The sequence below is a fragment of the Chaetodon trifascialis genome, chromosome 7 (genome assembly GCF_039877785.1).
Source record: "Chaetodon trifascialis isolate fChaTrf1 chromosome 7, fChaTrf1.hap1, whole genome shotgun sequence".
NCBI classification, from domain to species: Eukaryota; Metazoa; Chordata; class Actinopteri; order Chaetodontiformes; family Chaetodontidae; genus Chaetodon; species Chaetodon trifascialis.
Window position 1 is genome coordinate 7,789,039 of NC_092062.1, and position 20,511 is coordinate 7,809,549.

The following is a 20,511-nucleotide window of genomic DNA, read 5'->3' on the forward strand; positions in this document are numbered from 1 at the left end:
TGCTCTTAACTCAGCTAAAATACATGCACACACAGTACAGAACACTGCTGAGTCAATGTTATTGTTAATGTTGGCCTTTGATTCAATAAATGCACCGAATGCTTCGTCTAATCAACTCTCATGAGCAAATCTGAGACGTATAGCTGTGATGATAATGCTGGTTGTGGCCTGTAGGTCTATATGCTTAGAATGAATGGGCTATTTTTAGGAGCATGGAAGCAACCATGGCAGAGGGGAGTCCAGACTTTTATTCCTCCATTGCTCATATAATGTCACATCATGCAGATTGTGTGTTTTGGAAAGGTGTAGTTCAGCTTATATTGCAATATAGATGTCTTATTTTGTTTTTGTTAATATTGCTTTAGTAATCTGCTGTTGCACAGAGTAACACCTGATCATTTGACACAAAATGGGTATGTTGATGACCATACCAGTGTGAGAGCAACTTAGTGAGGCAAATAATGCAGTAAGAGCTGCTTCTTAATACCAGTCAGAGGCCTCTCATATTCTGTGCAGTTCTGTACTTTTTATGTCTAATGCTATTTAACACTATTAGTAATTAGTAATGTAATTAATGTAATTAGTAATTATCCATTGCTTTTTGCTTTTTTACTATTAGTCTAATACCTTATTTAACCATTTATCCATTACTTATATCTCTTTTAAACATGTATTCATCAAAACAGTTGAACTATGTCACAGTCTCTCCATGAACCTCCTGACCACACCAGAAGTACCCTGGTTCGGGAATCACTGGTGTACACATATGTCTTCAGGCAGTTCCAAGTAGTTTTGGGAGTGCTTTGCAAGTGTTTTGATTGGTGTAACCACACAAATGGTTTCAGTTTTCAGGCTAATGTGGGGATCTAATTGCCACTTATCTGTTCTGTTTGGCACAGGCTCTCTCTCCCTAATGCACAAGCTCAAACAAATTCATTCATGTAAATGATGAGATAAATCTGTGACAAAAGTTTGAAGGATTTAGGAAGCCCTCATCTGCTAAAGTGACTAACCATGTTAAATCCAGTCAAGGTTAGTTAGTTAGTTAGTCAGTTAAAGTTAGTGTTCCTCTATTTAGCAGTTTATGGGCCACCTGACGCTTTGTATTATATCTGAATACATCATTTTAAGAGCTTTGGTAAATATTTTGTATAACACCAAATGTTAAAGTCTTATTAAGAGCACATTCAATTATCTGCTCACCCTGTTTGCAGAACACACACACGCACACACGTCACAATGTTAACTCTTCTTCACCATACAGCAGCATTCAAATCTGCTGATGGAAATTAAGGTCATGAGATGATGTCAGAGCTGTCGCAGTGTTGCATTACTGTGTGTTACAATACAAAACAGGCGTTTGTTAACGGGGTCATCTGTTCGCAAGCTGTTTGTTTTTTACGTGAAAGCTGGCCTGATGTAGCCTGGAGAAACATTAAAGTGGGACTTCTTTTTGAAGGGGGTGCATTCATGGCTTCTTTATCATCATCAGTCACATGCTACATTAACCTCTAAAGTAATTAGAAATGAAACAGAGCTTTTGTCAAATCTGGTGTGGTTTGCATAATGATAGCTAGAGCTCAGGACACGTTCACTGAAATCGCTTTAATGAGGACAAGAATTTTTAGTCACTGATATGTAATGTACAAGGGGTGCTAGGATAGCAAAAGATGATCCCTACGTTTACATGTCTATGATAGAACTGATTGTCCTTTAAACCTGCATGAGAAACATTAGCATTTAAAGGATGAGGCCATGATATTCTATATTATTCTTATAGTCAATTTAATTCCAACTGACTAAACCAATTATGAACTGATCCTATCAATTGTTGTCCAGAAAAACTTTTAACAAAATGTGTCAGAGAGCCATACCATTGCAGTGGGTGACACGAGTCAATCCCACATTCACCATCCTCCTACCTGGAAATACTCAGTGACACACCAAATGTGTATTAATCCTCACCTGAAAATGTAACATTTGGTAAAAATGACAGCGCCCAGCTGGTTTAGGAAATTACAGAGAGCTTTCTTTAAAAAGTAAACTATGTATTTGAAGTCAAGATCTGACTCCTGTCCGTTTGTATAGATCTCCTCTGGCCTGAGATTTCCTATCATGACAATATACATATTACATCTGAAATGACTAATTTCAGTAGCTTAGCTGCAGTCCATGTTTATGATTTTCGCTCACTATGGCTGTTTTTCCCTAATGCAGCCTTAGAGAGTCCTTTATAATGTCCATTGATAGCTTCTGCCCAGTGATTCCAGTTGATCCTGTGACAATGTACATTTCACAAGATATTCATGTGATATTTACACACTGAACCAAAAGCAATGCATGGCCTTTGTTATTAATGGCTAAGAGCATCATCACATGCACGTAACCTCTGCCCGTTGTACATACTGTACAGCATTTGTGCACTGGAACTGAACAATGTTCCATATGTAGCCCTGCATATATGTATGTAAGCTGCTTTATGCTTAGGCTTACATCTGCTGCTTATCACAACACTGTTTCTTGTTTCCCTGCAGGTAAATACAGCCCTTGCACAACAACAGAGGTGAGTAATTGCTCTGTAATTCTGTTAAAGCTATTGTATTTCATCATGACATGCTTGCAGAGGTTTGAACAGTATTCTGTGGACTGTATTTACGTGTGTACAGCCTCAACATACCTGCTGTGGGTGGAGGAGATAAGAGAAAATATGAAGGAAATGAAAACTTGGGAACCAGTTTTTTTAACCAGGACTTTTTATTTCAATTTTGCTGACTGTGCTTTGGCAATGTTACCTTCATATTATGGATGTGCAACCCAGTTTCTGGGTAGTAAAAAGTAGACCATACCTGTGCTTAGAGTTATTATTTCAGTGACGTTATTGGATTAGTTTGGGTGTAACTAGTTTTGAGACATTGGAATGTTTTTGTTGATTACCCAATCAGTCAATTAGTGAAATATTTATGAGAGGCAATATTTGGTTGTGCAGACAGAGATAATGGCAGGCTTAACCACAATAACAGCATTATTTCCTTTTTAAATATTTACCCTGCGCTGCTGGTTAGGTTAGCCAGTTACAGTAAAAGAGGGCAGTCAGTCACAACATAAGAGATTGCATTAAGATTAGAGTGGGCACTTTGCAGGATTATTTCAAGAGCAACCAGTGTCAGATAGCACTGTGCTTGAAACTGTCATAAGCCATGGCAGTGAGATGTGTTAATCCTCATGCCTGCAATGTAGCTGCTGCAGGTCTCCTGCTGCTTAAACGAATAACTTTAATAAATAAAAAAAATGTCCAAAAATGTTCAAACACTTCAGAGGAACAAAGCAAACATCAGACAATCTCTGCAGCAAGTTTTCAGTGGTTTCTGACACACATTTCCATACATGATGATCATCACATATCTGCTAGCATGTTGATGTTGTCAAGTAGTTGCCAGAGGTGAAAAACTTAGTTCCACATTTGGGAAAAGTGCTATTTACTCTGTTACTGAGAGTTAGATGAAAAGATCAATACTCTCACGTCTGTATGCTCAATATAGAGCTCGGGCAAGGAGGCCATCATCTTAACTTTGTGTAGGGACTGTAAACAGGGGAAACAGCTTCCCTGACTCTCTCCAAAGTTCCAAAATACACCTTCCACTTCTACAGCTCACTAATTAACACAAAGGGCTCTATTTTCAACTCTGCCACTGATGCGGCTGAGGCGCGGCGCAAAGTCAGGTCCGCTTTGCCGATGGGGCGTGGCGGCGCAGACTTTGGTATTTTCGTGCACTGCGCTGCTGGCGCATCTACACCCCCTTCTCATCTCAGTTCCACTCGGAAAGAGGGAGGGGAGAAGGCGTGGAGTGGGTTTGACACAGCCGAGTCAAATCTTCACCAATCACCCCAGCTCCTCACCTCACCTTTAAAAACACCGCTGGCGAGGCACATGGCAAGTTTCGAGGATGACTGAGACCCCACAGGAAAGTGTCCGATGCCCAAACTTCTCCCAGGAGGAGACTGATGTCACTCATGTCTAAATATGAGGTCCTTAGATGGTAAATCCTCAGCCTCCTCCTCCTTCTCCTTCTCCTCCTCCTCCTCCTCCTCAAAGCAATGATGTACTCCATCTTTGTAGATAACGTTAGGCATTACTATGATATTTGTATTTGGAATGAAATGACGTGGGTAATAGCGGACAAAGATCATCACTTACGTTTTTTCCATGTGTCTGTCTCTCTGTGTCTCTCGAGTGCTCTGAGATAGATGCAGTATATATGCTCTGTAGGATGTCACGGCTGTTTCTGGTTGGCACAGCGACGTTAATTGATTAGTTTGTATCCCTGTTTCACCTGTGTACATTCGGTCAGGTTGAGTGACCATTACGCGTGCCAAACGCGCTTGTGATGTGGTCAGATGAGATACTGATCAAAATACATAAATTTAGGTCTGACTGTATGTGCTGACTCAGATATTTGCACCTGCCTGTGAGGTATTGGTGACGTGAGCACACAACTCTGCCGGTTTACGAAAATCCACTTGCCCAGCGGCGTGCTGCTGGGGCACAGAGTTGACCAGGTCTGGGGTGGCGAGTCTTCAGCGCACTTTTACGCTGCCGGCGTGGACCAAAATGGAACAAAAATCCAAATCCGTCGGCTAATTATGCCGACACCTCCCCCTACTACGCCGCAATGCCCATCCTGGTGTACCTCTGTATGCCTCGGTTTACCAAAATACCAAGTGCGCTGCACGAAAATACCACTGTGCGGGGTGCGCACCCTGTGCCGCGCCGGTGGCGGAATTGAAAATAGAGCCCATAGTATCTCTACATGGAGTTAGAGATTAGTTAAGTCATTTTTACTCTTGTGTCTTTGTTAAGATTAAACAGACAAGATATTAGTTAGTAAAGTGCCTGTTTTTTCAGTCTCAGAGAGAACCCGACATAAGCGTTAGCTCCTGCAATCCTTATGCTAAGCTAAGATAATCACCTCCTGCCTTGCTCCATACTTCAGATATCAGAGGGGATTCTCATGGAACTCGCGGCAAGAAAACAAATAAGCGTAAATGCTGAACTATTCTCTGAACAGAGGGCGTATAGAAGAGCCACAGAACAAAATAATGACTTTTACCATATCTGATACAACACAGTACAGTTTTATCAAGTAGTCTATGCTGGCTGCTGATACATTTCATGACAGGACTGCTGTCAGTATGGAAGACCATTCCCTGGCACGTTTCCCAGCCTTCCTTCTTTCAGCTTGTATCTCCACCAGCCCCAGAGCTCCCAGCTGGCGTCTCTGATTGACTGGTTGGAAATGTCACCCAGTAAGGCCTCCTGTTTGATGACAGTTCTGGGAACAGTTTCAAACCTAATTAAAGGGCTGTGTAAGATTGTGCCTCCTCCACAAAGGCTCTCTGGACTATCATAAACTGCTGTGATAATAGTTTGTGAGATTAGGTGGTACAGTATGGAGGGAGCTCTTCTGCTTTTTCATTCTGTCCTTATTTTGCTGAATGTTGTAGATGGAATAATTTTAGCCTGCAGGGATCTCTTTCACTCTAGTTAGCAGATGCTGTCCGAGTGTTGGTTGAATTCAAAGCTGACTAATGTTTTCGGTCAGAATATTTTGTGTGAGTAATGGTGCACATTGACAGATGATCTCTTACAAGTTGATTAGAGATGTGCAGTAGTTTTCAGGGGGTTCTGGAGTTGGACTGCTGTGTTATAGGGCTATGATAACAGATGGACAGCAAATAACTCACAAGAAGAAGAACACACACACACACATACACAGTTCACTGTAGCAGCAGAGAATGTGAAACTGTATAGACAAATCCCTGCTAAGCAGCTTTGCACTAGAAATGAGTTCTCACAATACAGTGTGTTACAGACTGGCTGACAAAACTACTGGTGAGTTGCTGGAGGTGCTTGATGCTTGACAGTATTAATCCTGCAGCAGAAGCATTCTGCTAGCATACAGTGTGGCATTAGCCCAAAGCTGGATGAACAGGAACGCATGTGTAGTCAAAGCTGACACACATTATCTGCACATGGTTTCAGTGTGAACTCTTGCAAATGATGCAGCTGTGAATGTCAGATGATGCTGTTTTCCTCAGAGCCAATGAGCCAAGTTCCTGGCACAGCATACTGCAGCACAAGGCTCTTTGTGCAGTAATCACTAAAGCGAAATCCACTGGAAATTGATGATATTTCTTTGCAATGTTGCATGCTATGACTCAAATGTGACAATTCTATTATTTAGCTACGCATTTCCTCCTTTTTACATGCTAGTTTTTGTGAGGAATTTGTTTGGTGACCCCTGTGGCCTTGCTTGCTAGCTAAACCCTCCTGTTCCTGGTCCCGTGATGCAGTGTAACCTCAGAAATGTGTGGATCATGCTTGATTGCATTCCCCTTTGTCAAAGTTTAACTCTGCATGCTCTCCTAATGTCTAAGCTTTGAAGTCTGGAAGGGATTAAAGTTTAATGTCACATTCAGTGTTTAATATAAACAGATAATTCAGTCAGGAGTTAAAGACGTATTTAGCAGGAATAGCATCTGCTTTCTGCTTCCTACAGGACATGTGTGTGCATGGAAGAAGAGAAATAGCAAACATAAAAGGCAGAGGGTGTAAAGGAAGGGAGACAAAAACAAGCAACAAAGGTGGTGAATATATGGGCTTCAGTTCAAGTGTTCTCTCTGTTCTGTATGTGAAGTTATGTGGGTCCTACGAATGCCTCAGTCATATGACTGTCAGGGGTCACGGCAGCATAGTCATGCCTCAGAATCTGAGAAAGGAATCTCCTCAGTGTTGATTTGTGCCTGGGGGGAAGTAACCCACACTTCTTTCTGTGTCACGATACAGTGCAGCATATTCTTCTCTATCCAAAACAAAGAATAGTACTTTCGCTGAATTTCTTGGTGTAAAACCATTAAAAGGCCATGTAGATTTCCCCAGTCAGACTGTGCAGGTACCACGTTTTGCTGTGGTGCTCTTTGCACCCTCTACAAACACACAATTTTGATTTGATTGTAATATTACCCCTTCTTTGCTGTGATTAAACATATGTTTTGATGTACAATGTTTGCCATCTGCATCCTTCACAGGACGTGGGATGAAAGAAGAGATGCTAATGCAAATGGTTTTTATCCACCTCTGGAGATGTGATGTTCATCAGTTCACCATTTTGGCCCAGACTAAAATATCTCAAAAACTATTTGATGCATCCGTGATATTTTGTACAGACACGAGTGCCATCATAAGGTTGACACCAATAGGGTTGGTTTTGTGTGAATCTTGAAAACTCTTGCCATGAGATTTGATACAGGTGCTTCAATCCTCATGACTTTGGTGATCCAGTGAGTGCCACCATCAGATCAAAGGCTTCACTTATTGAATGACATCATCTCAGTGCCTACAGTTTGCATTGGTACAAAAGCGTTTTGCTCAATGCCCAGCCTAAATTCAGCCTTCACAGAGCCTCTAGCATGGCTGACTTGTGTGTACATACAGCATACATACAGTTATGCTGATTATTTGAAGTTATTGAAGCATTATTATGTGTCCCATCAGAATCTGTCCAGCTGATCCCACTTTTCTCCTAGAAAAGCATACACGGAATATAACTGGCATATTTCCTGTAAAATTTCAATATTTTTGAAACTGGATAGATCGAAAGGTTAAGAATCAGTTTACTCATGTTTCACTTTTGGTATGTTTCAGTTTGTGGAGTCAATGTGGGTCGTGCATTAACTTTCTGAGGGAGAGACTATGAGGAACTGAACTGCTCATTAGTGTCACATATAGAAACCCAGGATGTGATGTTAAGAATAAAAGGAAATGTCCCCAGATGGTCTGGAACTGAGCCTGATTCCTGGCTCTTATTGTCAGAGATACACAATAGATAAAACAGCATGTTTTGTTACAAAAGCTATAAAGGACAGTTATCAGTAGACAGATAATTCATTTGTTGCACCTTCTTTTTTTAACCAAAATTCCTTTTAGCTCAGTTCCTACTTAATTTCACTGCTGTGACCTAATTCCTATAAACCCTCTAAGTGGTAAATATAAATGCTACAAATCCTCACATTGTTTGTCCAATCCGTTAATTCTGACCAGTTTGTGCAGATTCTGGTAATCCTCTACTGGTTGGCTAACAGTGATAGATGGAAGGTGTTCGCCTACAAGAGAGTAGATCTCATAGATTTCACTTAGCATTTAATTAGCACAATTGGCTCTGCTGTTTGGTCTGAGGGAATCACACAAAGCTACATAACCAAAGCGAATAGGATTCACAGACTAGAACAGCAGCAGTGTTTGTCTGAGCCCAGTAAAAATTCATCGCTGACCATCCCATTCCTAGATCCATAGAGCAGTTTACAGCCCGTGTGATCCTCCCTGACCTTCCTCACTCAGACAGTGTTGTCACGAGCTTGTTTTTCCTCATTGTGGCATTTTTACAAGATCAGTTTCACCATGTGTAGATAACTAGTGCTGAAGCGATGAGTTGTTTAAGTGATGAATGAAGTGAGACAAAATAACGAATTGATGATAGGACTAATTAGACTAAACAGTTGATTCATTAATCGTAAAAGTAAGAATTTGATAAATCAATAAGGAATAATTAGCTGCAGCCCTTTATACTGGCCCCACTGGAAAACAGTGAGCCGAGTGCAGTTTGCTTTCATACCATGGGCTGATTTTTAGGGTATTGAAGCTTAAATAATTTTACCATTCATTGAACTTCTATTTCATACACTGTTCTTCTACTTCAGTTTCATAGTTTCCTTATAACTGTATGTTATAAACAGTGAATGCAGCAGACACCTGTCCATATAAACCCAGAGCGTCCTATGGGTCCACTTGTGACAGTTATGGACTCTGAACATAAAGCTCAGTTGTCATTACACATGCGACTGGTGTTCACCTGACATCATAGATGAATATACAGAATTTGCTTTTGAAAACTATAGTGAAATTCAGCTTTGACCTGATCAGAGTCTGACATCTGCATATTACATTCCCTTTATGGATTATTTCAATTTGTAATGTAATAACCTGAATTTTCCCTCATGTGTAATATCAGACATGCAGGTGGATGGTTGATGGTTACTGGCTGTAGATAGGAGAGAGTGGCCATGAATGTAATATAGTGCTGTCACTGAGTGGAAGAATTGGCAGCTGGTTGATAACCAAGAAAATTACAACTACATTTGTGAGAGCACCATCTTGACATATTTATCCATTTGCTGTCACACTCTCAGTAATACGAATTGCATGAGGCTTAAACAACAAGGGTTAAATTTGTACTTTTGTTTCAACAATGTTTGCCTTTAATCCAGTCTGTCTTATAATGAAGCCCACCATCATTGAGACTAATGAAAAGTTCAGGTGAGGTTATGAGGACACCAGCAGTTAAGTGGCTTCAGGAAAAAACTGTAAAAACATTTCCCTCTGCATCACAGTGGCTTTTATTTTGGCCCTTTGGCCAGCTTGCCCCCTGTCCGTGACAGGAATGCTGAAATTTAAGCCAAGCTGTTTGATGTTGTTCTTGTCTGTGATGATGGCCACTGCTGCACCCACAAATCGCCTTTGCTTCACATCTTCATCCTCTTCCCACTTTTTTCTCTTTACCTTCTTTTTTCTTCCCTCCACCCCTTCCTCCATCCCATCCCATCATTCTGCTCAGTCGTCTGGAAGCCTGGGAACCAGTCAGGGAGATTTCTAAGTGGACTGGAGACATGTTTGCTTTAGCCTGCCGTCATGTTCATACACTTTACAGTCACAAGGAAAGTTCGTATTTCCTGCGATCGGTTCTAGTTTGCAGTTAATGTGGAAGAAACTGCCTTCAGTCCTGAGTGACAGCATAGACAGGATTCTGTCCCTAATCGTTGTGATGAAGTGTGCACAATGTAAGATTGTGACAGAGGAAGACACATCTCTTTTTGTGACCAGCTTTTGAATTATTTTGTATCTTGCAACCCTACAAAATGAAACAAGGGTCAGTAGCATACAGTATGAGTTCATATGCTTGTTATCAGCTTGTGCAGGACAGGAGCAAAAACAGAAATCAGTACATGAAAATTCATGGTATACACACAGTATTTAGAAATAGCAAGGGAAAGAAATGAAATATGAGTACAAAACAAGAATAGAATAATTAAATAGTACTTCAGGTTGACCCCGTCCATCCCTCACACCACCACCGATTTCCAGAAGTCCGTTGTGTTTGGACATTCTGATAAAATATGTGTAAAGGTTCCTGGTTTGCCATTAGAACAAAAGAAGCAAGTAGGGGACTTTTCATTTCAAATAATCACCCAGGGAAGAAGTAGAACCTGTGGATGAACTTACAGTGCATCTGCTTATGATCTGGATTCCTAGATGAAAGAATGCTGTTTGACCACGCTAACTGTCAGTTGATATTTTAAAGGGTGACAAGTCTCCCAAAGTTAAATTATTTAAAGTACGAGCTAATTGTTTATGTTGCAAAATAGGTCTGTAATGACTTAAGACTGTAGCTGTTTACTTAAGGATTTTATTAAAGGAATGAGAGGCCAAGCTTCACTTCTGTAACCATTCACCAGCAAGCATGCAGTGCAATGTCTACTTGCCAGCCTGGAAGACTGTTGCCAACAATGGACCCAAATTTCACTTTGGTTAACATCAAAAGGATGCTGGCATATATTCAACCTATATTGGTGAAGGATTTTTTTTTTCTTGAGTTGAGTAAGGCACAGCTCCTGATGCTGGGTTAATCCAGACATTTAGGGAACGGAGAAAAGACCAATAATATATTTAGAAATGTGAGACATCTAAGCCTGATGTAAAAAATCCTTTTCCATTAAAGTCAATCTCCTTTGGTTACTGTTACAGAATAACCCTTGACTGAATTCTTGAAGATGTGCAGTTTAGATAAGATAAGAAACCAAAGCCTGAAAATCCACATACTTAACACTTAAAAGCATTAACTGCTGGGCAGGGCAGAGCAATCCAGATCAGTCCCAGTCTATAACAGGATCTCTCACTTCCAGCCTGAGGTTACAGCAGGTCCCTGGAGGAGTATGTCTAGGAGGAGTCATAAGTTTGCATGTGTATTAGTATGAATGTATGTGTGTGTGTGTGTGTGTGTGTGTGTGTGTGTGTGTGTGTGTGTGTGTGTGTGTGTGTGTGTGTGTGTGTGTGTGCGTGTGCGCGTGCGCCTGTCAGCATGGTGTCATGTATCAATGTGTGTGGATCTGGGTGGAGCTTGGACAAAGAGGTGGCGTTCAGCCATTTCCCCCCTGAGAAAACCCAGCTCTGGTGGGGGAGAGGGGGACAGATCTCTCATATAACCCCTCCTCCCTCCATGAATGTCCATTGTTCCGCCCTTGATCTTCATGTCTACACACACACACACACACACACACACACACACACACACACACACACACACACACACACACACACATCGCATGATTATGTTTCTCTTGATGTCTCACCCTCTCCCCCCTCCTTGACCTCCTTGATCAGTTCAATGACTCTCATCATCTTGTTCTCTGCTTCTTTTTCCTGTCATCTGTTTCTGATCCTTGCCTTTCTGCAGCCTTCCCGCATCCCCTCATCCCCCCTTCCTCACTGTCTTTTCTCTCAGTGGTTTATGTGCTGTCTGGCACCCTCTCAGTCTTTTCTCAGTGCTCAGGGCTGCAGAATAATCCCGGGTGTGATTTCTCACTCTGTTCTTTTGTCTTGGCTTTGGCATTGCTGCTTTCATCCACCATGACTCTCCAATTTCAGGGAAGATTGAGTGCTATAACTAAGCACATCTTATATATCTTATTGGCTAGCTTTTTTTTTTTTTAAAGGTTCAAGAAGCCATTAATTTTCCTTACAGTAACAATAGTTATAATATAATAACATATGAGCATTAACTTGCAATGTCAGTTTTTGTTAAAGTTGTATTATTGTTGTGTGGTAATATAGTTGAAAGCAGAGCTTCATCACAGTGAAACATAATAAGGATTGGTTTGTTGATGTGTGTGTGGTTTGTTCAAGTGCAGGTGGAACATCAGACAACTGAAACCTTCAGGAAGCTAATGTGAGACACCACCAACCAAAATCCATGTGTGCTTAGTGTTTGCATCCTCATTTTGAAATGCTGCTCAGGGTGGTGCTCAATCTGCATAAAATGTTATTATGTTTGAATAATTATTCCTGTGGTGAGTTACAGTAATCCTCTGTTAGTAGGTATCTTGTGAACATGTTAGTTAGCAACCAGCTAGTTAGCGGTACTAGTTAGCGGCTAGCACAGAGTCACACATTTAGCAGCTAGCCAGATATTTCCCTAAGGAGTTGGTGGTGACCAAACTATAGCTAATAGAAGAGTGAATATTGGACCTACAGTACATACATCAGGTCTAAATGAATGCTACTGTTGCTGTGTGTCTGCCAGATGTGTAAATAAGGAACACTTTGCTAATATAAAGGTACATCTGTTTAATAAGCTGATTAGTCAATGTTGTGTTTACAGCTTCTTACATTGCCCCAGGGTGGCCAATACATGCAAGTTTATGACTAGTTCTGCACAGAAAATAGCTGCTGTGTTCAATTTCAAGTTTCCATGGCAGAAGCAAAGTATCAAAAGGTCCATCTCAAATCATGGGACCATGGGAGATCGGGCCTTCTGCTCTGCTGCACCACGTCTGTGGAACTCCCTGCCAGGTCACCTCAGGACCCCACAGACTGTGGATGCTTTTGAAAAACACTTAAAGACCTTTCTCTTTAAAGAGGCTTTTAATATATTTTAAGTACTCTTTTTATATTTTTTATGTTTTTACTGTAATGTGTGCTGTAGCACTTTGAGATTCCGGGAAATGTAAAGTGCGTTATAAATAAAATGTATTATTATTATTATTATTATTAAATCATTGGTACATTCAGGATATTGTAAACGCTGACATTTTCCCCAAAAAGCCACAGTGTTGTTGGAAGGTGACATCTATGTAAAAGTAGTAATGTAATTAATGTAGTGTTTGAAGCATGCAAAGAATAAACATTCATGTTCTTTTTTTAAAAAAAACTTTTTGATACTTTTTCCATCATTAAATTTTGTCATCAAAATAAGGACCAACTTGGCAATTTTTAATAGCCTACAGGTGTGAGTATTTTCTGGGTGGAGTATTATTGAAACTGACATCCTCAAATCTAAGATGAATCTCAGCCAGCAAACAAATGCCAGATGACCTCTTCCACACTTTGACCCTTGCTTCTTAATTCCATCAAGACTCCCTCCATCTACATGAAGACATGTATGATGTGATGATGTTGTTTTCCTTCATGTCTCAGTTAATGACAAGATCTGCTATCAGTCACCTGCTCCCAGCACCAGCGTGTCAAAGGCCAGTGAGTGTGTATATAGTGTTTGTGTGAATAATGAGACCTCGTCTAAAGTTCATGAGATCAAAATGTTACAGCTGTTCAGCTCTGGTTGGGCACACAAAAGAGGGTCATATTACATAACAAAAATGCAAAGCCATAATTGTTTTTATGTGTTGCAGATGAACAACAGGCAACAACATGTAGAAAACAAGACATGACGTATTCTTCACAAATTAATGTATTATTTGCTTAATATTCAAACTTTACCTGCAGTGTGTGTAAGCTATGTGTATTCTTTGTTATTAACCTTGTTAGATCTACACATGAAAGTAACATAATGTTCATAGATTGCATGCAAGCATGCAGATTTGATCATCCGCTTCAGTTTGAGCGAGGCTACACCTGCAGAAATAAATAAATAAATACACAAAAGTGACATAGTCTGTACAGGAGTGAGTGCAGATCATGTGAATCTTCTTTTTGGTTGTCTCCTTCAGGTGATTGAGTCTCTGGGCATCATGATCTACAAGGCTCTGGATTACGGACTGAAGGAGAATGAGGAGAGGGAGCTCAGCCCTCCACTGGAGGAGCTCATCGACCTTATGACCAACATGTCCGAAGCTGAGAAAGACCCCTGCCCTGACGAAGGCTATGAGGCCACAGAGGAGGAGGACGAGGCAGAGGATGACCCTGACAACATCTCCAGTGTTCACGGTTACAGAGATATCTTCAAGGTAGGTACAATATCAAAGTGAATGTGGCTATCTTTTCTGTGTTAGTTCACCCATTGGGACTATTTATGCTAAAGGTAACTAACCAATCATTTTGACTGATTGCAAACAAGCCGTTATTGCTTTTGCTGGAGATGTAAAACACATCACTTCCTGTTTTCAGGTGGACTTTGATGCTAATAAGACACCAAATTGAAAGCTGCACACATAAATATTTTCATATGAACAATGGATCAAATAACTAGCTAGGAAATATTGCTGGAGTACAAAGTATAAGTAAGTTTAAAACGGAAATAAAGGTCTTGGCCAAACGTAATACACTGGTGAATTTCCAGGACCAGATGATATCAGCAAGGGTAGCTGTTCAGGAACACAAGTGTGAGAAAATGAAAATGTTAAACGTGGCTCTGAACAAAGAGACTATAACCACAGGCTGCCAGCCTCATCCTTGCTGGGAGTCATGTATCTCTGTTGTCCAATGGAGCACAGAGTCACTGTGTCAGTCCTCACATGGCCTCACACTGTTTACATAATGACCACACACACACACACACACACACACACACACACACACACACACACACACACACACACACACACACACACACACACACACACACACACACACACACACACAAACACTGCGTTCCAAGGAGATGTATCTGAGCAGTGTGGCACTCTGGCTAGCCTGATGGCTAGTTGGCTGTCGGTTCCAATTGTCGTCTCAGTGTTTTTCACCCTCCGACCATCCACTCTCTGTGCTCCCTCAGTTTACCTTTTGTCCTACTGTATTCACCCTTGCTGACATACAGTACAATACACTATTAACTGTTTTTAGTGGCACATTTATTCACTACATGAAACCAAGCATAGCACCATTTCATTTCTTTTGTGTGAAAATAAGAACAATATCATGTTCATTTAACCTGGATACAGCATGCTCTGTTATACCTACATGTGTGAGGATGTGGACAGGATGCAGCTTATGGAGAGACGGTTGTCTGGTATTTTCTGCGGCCAGTGAAATTTTCTCTAACTGGAATGCAGTCTGGAAAAATGGACACCAAGAGCATGCCAAGCATAGACCCAGGGTACCTTCTGTTCCTGTGAGAGAGACAAGGACATATTCTGTTATCACTGTTGTTCACTCTGAGTGTGTGTGTGTGTGTGTGTGTGTGTGTGTGTGTGTGTGTGTGTGTGTGTGTGTGTGTGTGGGTGTGTGTGCGCACACGCACATGCGGCAGCATGGCTGACCTCAGGCATAATTGCCTTGTGGGTTTTTAGTTTTCATGCAATGTCCTTCAGATCCTTTACCAAAGCTTCTGGGAAAACTGGGAGTGAAAATGAAGAATGTGATCATGCAGATTTGTTTAGAACATAGAAAGACCCTGCCCGGGGATCGAAGCGGCAACCTTCTTGCTGTGAGGCACACACACTACCTGCTGTTCCACCGTGCCGCCCAGTGCTGCAACAGTTAGTCACTAATCATCTGCTAGTTGATTAGTTGGCTGACCAACAAGGCAGCAATAAAGTTTCATAATCAATAATGGTTTTAACTATTTCGGAAAATGCTCAAATTGTTTGGTTCCATCTTCTGAAATTTCCTTTGGGTGAATTTCTTCAGGTTTTGTTGTGAATTTTCCTCAGTCATTTCATGTGTAGAATAATGGCAGCTGTGAGCTGTGTACTAAAAATCTCTCCGCTTCACTGTCTCCTTTGTAGCTGTGCACAGCTCATTTACCAAGTCTATCAGACGCCCCCAGTCACTACCAGGCAGTGTGCCGGGCTCTGTACACAGAAACCAGGGAGCTACGCACTTTCCTGGAGAAGATAAGGAGTGCCAAAGAGGTGGGTCCTTATCATCGTCATCATCATCCCGGCTCTGTGCTTTACTGCTTCTTTTCCACACACATTAATTACAGTTTAAGCCATCAAATATGTGTTTTAGTTACACATTACAGAGCAGATATAGCAATATTATATTGCATAAGCTCTTGCTTTATAATACCAGTCTTCTTTAAGCACTCCCTCTACTCCCCTCTAATTAAAGGTGACAGGACGATCACTGAGCTTTGATTAATGGACATAGTGAGGAATCACTGTAGAAGATTTAGCAGTGTGACCTTACATAACCCCATACACCCCATAATTAACATGACTCTCACTCTCTGTGGGTACCACTGACACTGTTGGCAGAGGTCATTTTTGCAAAACACACACATGCGCGCACACACACACACACACACACACACACACACACATTATATACACTATATGTTCATTCTGGTCATGTGGTTAAGTGAGAATATCAGCTACGGTAGTTTAATATGAAGCTTTTGACAAAGAAGACAGTCAGTCTATAGTCATATGTTGTTTTTCTCTTTGCTTTTGTGGATAAAGGGTTCAAATGAAGAAACCAGCAGACCATAAAAATCATGAATCATTGAGCCATCCTGGCTATTTCAATAATAAGCCATCACATCTGAGAGGAAGGGCTCAATTATAGCGTGTAATAGGCATGAACATAACAGAGACACACACACAGACATGAAGACAGCAATCAGACAGCAGTTTTCCTGTGTGACAAAGCAGAGGTGGTCAGCTGATACAGAAAGGCATCTGTGGTTATGACCATGGATAAAAAAATGAATGGACACGTCACTGCACAGTCTATATTTCTCCAGCTATGACATAACAGCTAGTAACTGACTCACAGCTTTCACTAGCAGCTTATCCTCATCATTTTATGCATAACTTACTGCTCATAACATGTAAGAATAACATGATGTGTGTTGTGGACAGTTTACACCAAAGAGAAACATGCCAGAATTCAAGTTTGTGCATAAAACATCTCACAAAGGAACAAAAAACAACTGCTAGTTGAAAATTGAAAATTGAGACATTTATCAAAATAAACCCTGGGGCCTTTAAATTTCTCCATTTAATGCTTCAAATGCTCCTTATTTTACAACATTAGGGGACTGGCCGCTTGAATACACCTCAAATGACGCTATTAAAGGCCAGTCAGAGGCACAAGGAAGAACTAAATGACCTTTTGACGATCATATTCAGGCATTTCACCTCTTAAAGTTACTTTTTACATGGCAATTCCATCTTGATATTACTGCGATATAAAAGGTTTGGGGATATCTTATGGTACAGAATTCAGCTGTTCTGTTGAATGAACTTGAAAAAAAAAAGGCGTAGTCTTATAGTTTCCTGTATCTGCACCACTATTAAAAACTATATACCAGTTTCCATCAGTGCTAACTGCAAAATGTGTATGTCAGTGATGCACATTAGAAATTCCATCAAGATGTTGAGGTATAAACTGGGACACAAGATTCAACATGTTCTACCAATTTACAAATTAACATGATATGTTATGTGGACATGTTGTCATATACATATGGTTCAGCATTTTGTTAAGTATGATTAAACTTGTTCGTGCCCATTTCTAACCTAAAAGAAATGGTTTGAAATGGGCTTTTACTGGTAGAGTTTTTTCCATTTGGTACAAACTAGCCAAGTGTACGTCACCAGGGTTGTAATGTCCAAGCAGTCGGATGCGGTGTGTGGATGACAGGCCGTGCTCTCACACCCTGCTGGCTGACAGGTCGATGTGGGCCGCTGTGAAGAAGGAGTGACATGTTTGTTGTGCATGTCAGACATAGATGACAGTGTCTGGAGACATGCTGACTCTCATTCTGCCAAAAGCACTGAGTTCAGCGTCTCACAGCTGATATTCAGACAGGCATTCAAATAATCCTGTATGAGGCTCTAATTGTAGTAGTAGGTGTGTGTGTGATGTATTGTTTCCAACTTGTCTGCATACCACAAAGGATTAATCCTCATTCAGTGTATTTATTGCAGTGCAGGCTGTTATGGGTCATGGATCTGTTCATATTCCAGAATAGGCCTGGCAGGTGATTTCTAATTATTTTCCTCAGTGATGTGTGATCAGCAGGCCTGCACAGTCAGAATGCATCATAATCGTTGCTTTCTACTTGATGAAAAGGCTTGAAAAGTGGCTCAGGGAAGATAAACATGAGCTCATAATGTAATAATGTCTTTGCAGATGCATTATCGGCTCATTTTCGGTTCACATTGAGGCCTTTTGTCTGAACAGTGGAAAGTGGAACTCGTACACTTTGGGCTTTGTTTCTCCTCAGGAGCATTTTGGAGCTCAGCTGTGGGTGGGAACAGTTTCTGGAAGGAGTGATGTGTGTGTGTGTGTGTGTGTGTGTGTGTGTGTGTGTGTGTGTGTGTGTGTGTGTGTGTGTGTGCCACCTCAGGGTTCCTTCCTGCTATGCACTACTGCTGTTGCCCTTTCTGTGTGCGTAATGCATCTGAATGAATAGAGGGGTTTTAGTTGCTTACATAACTCGCTGTTAGGAGAGAGGTCTTAATGCTCGGTGGAGAAGGCTGAGAAAGAAACACAAAAAAGAGGAAATGTGGGGACTGCAGCTCTTTGGCCTAGAAAGAAATGTTTTTAAAAACAATCGTCACTATCATACGTTTGTAATTTTATGTAGCACTTCTTATAACACAGGTACAAAGTTCTTGTGTGTTATTTTAAAGGATCAATTCAGTGACAGGACGGTATGAAAACAAACACTCTATAATGATTTTCTCTTCTATCTTATTCCATGTTTTAGCCAAGCTAGTGGCGTGGTCTGTTGGTTGTCTGTCTGTCCGACAGCCCTTGAATGCATTGCCATGGATTTTAAAGACATTCATGGGCCCCGGACTAATGATCTTACGTCTATATTAATATGACACTGACATCTCTGGTTTTAAGTGAAAATTCCCAACAACTGTTGGATGGTAAAACACTGATGATCTCCATAGGATGAATTGTAATAACTTTGCTGATTCTGTGACTTTTCATCTAGCACCATCATCAGGTCAAAAGTAGTATTTGTTCAGTACGATATACACATGTTTGTATCTATGTAATAAGCAACTTTTAGCATGCTGACATGCTAAAGTAAGATGGTTAACATTGTAAATTTCATCCCTGCCAAGCATTGTCATTGCCAGCGTGTTAGCATGCTGATGGTAGCATTTAGCTCAAAGCACTACTACCTAAGTACAGCCTGACACACCTGCTAACATGACTGACTCCATCTTGTTGTTGCTCTTTCATTAAAGTGGCAAATGTGCCTAAATTCTTGTGAAAGAATTTTACACCTCCGTATATAGTATGTCCACGTCCAGTTCAATAACTTTATATGGTTTAGCTTCCATGTTAAATGTATATCATCAAAAAAAAGTTCAAATGCAGGAAGCTCGTCTCCAGATACTAAAAACAAATCATATATTTGACTGTAATTCAGTGTCATCATTACGTCAAGACGACTAAACTGTTGTGAAGCCTCACAGATGAGTGTGAGCAGGACGTGTGGGTGTGAATCTGTGGTGTGATTTTTCTGCTTAAAATATATACTTTAAATGAGTCTGTGCCTATGTTTATCCAAGGTTCTGCCTGTGTGTTCATATTCTGAATGTGTGTGTGTGTGTGCGTGTGTGTGTGTGTGTGTGTGTGTGTGAGAGAGAGAGAGAGAGAGAGAGAGAGAGATACCCAGGAGTAAGATGGCCTCTGAGCAGCCCTCCCACTCCCACTTGCTAGTCTGTGTGGCAGAGCTGTGCCGAGCCACAGGGGGACCTATCATTATGTGTCCATCACTAGCAGCCATGGCTGCCAAAGAGCTGCTTTGTCTCTCCACAAAGACGCCTCCTGCTGCTGGAGGTTCACAGAAAAGCAGCTGAATTAGTGGTGACTCACAGAAACTGCCTCCTATTTGCTCATGGATAAGTGCTTCTTGTCATCTGCTGAGAGCGAAAAAATGAATAACAAAGAGCAGAATTACTGACTTGTAGATGCAGTTGGTAACTGCCCTAATTATTCATGTGGACTTGCAGCAGTAGTGCGATTGGTTTTGTTCACACGAGGGTTGCCGTGCATGTATTAATTAAAATGCTGTCCTCATTAAGTGCAGAGAACACTGCTTAATCAAACCTTTTGAAATGGAAATGTTTGGCTTTGATGTGATTTCATGAGGCGCCACTCATACCAATGAGATAATGGTGCTTAAAAGCAACTGCACTGATCTCTTTTCATTCTCTTCACTGGCTAGATTAGCAGTGTTTTAATTTGATGGGCTGTTGTAATCCATTAAACACTTGACCATTACTGTACCTTATGATGCTAAAGCACTGTGTACACTGTAGGCATGCAGAGCAATGATGCAGCAAATTGCATTCTGTTGTGTGTAATGTTATGTAACTGCTGCATTGAGCCCAGCAGTCCAGTCCAGGCAGCTGCTCTCTGACAGGATAAAAGTGAATTGTGATTTCCCTGGTGGGCTGAGGACTTAACTCGAAGTCAGCTGGGTGGACTCCCATGATTGTCTTATCAAACTTCCTCTGCTGTGACGTGAC

At 41.1% G+C, this 20,511-nt stretch overlaps 1 protein-coding gene across 4 annotated transcripts in view; it reads left to right on the forward strand.

Moving 5' to 3' along the window:
- The window catches only part of spire1b (spire-type actin nucleation factor 1b), a 36,384-nt gene that overhangs the window by 1,940 nt on the left and 13,933 nt on the right, over positions 1-20,511 (forward strand). For all 4 annotated transcript variants that reach the window (XM_070965680.1, XM_070965678.1, XM_070965679.1 and 1 more), the window contains exons 2-4: positions 2,535-2,563; positions 13,834-14,070; positions 15,790-15,915. In XM_070965680.1, coding sequence (XP_070821781.1) covers positions 2,535-2,563; positions 13,834-14,070; positions 15,790-15,915 — 392 coding nt within the window. The remainder of the gene's footprint in view (positions 1-2,534; positions 2,564-13,833; positions 14,071-15,789; positions 15,916-20,511) is intronic.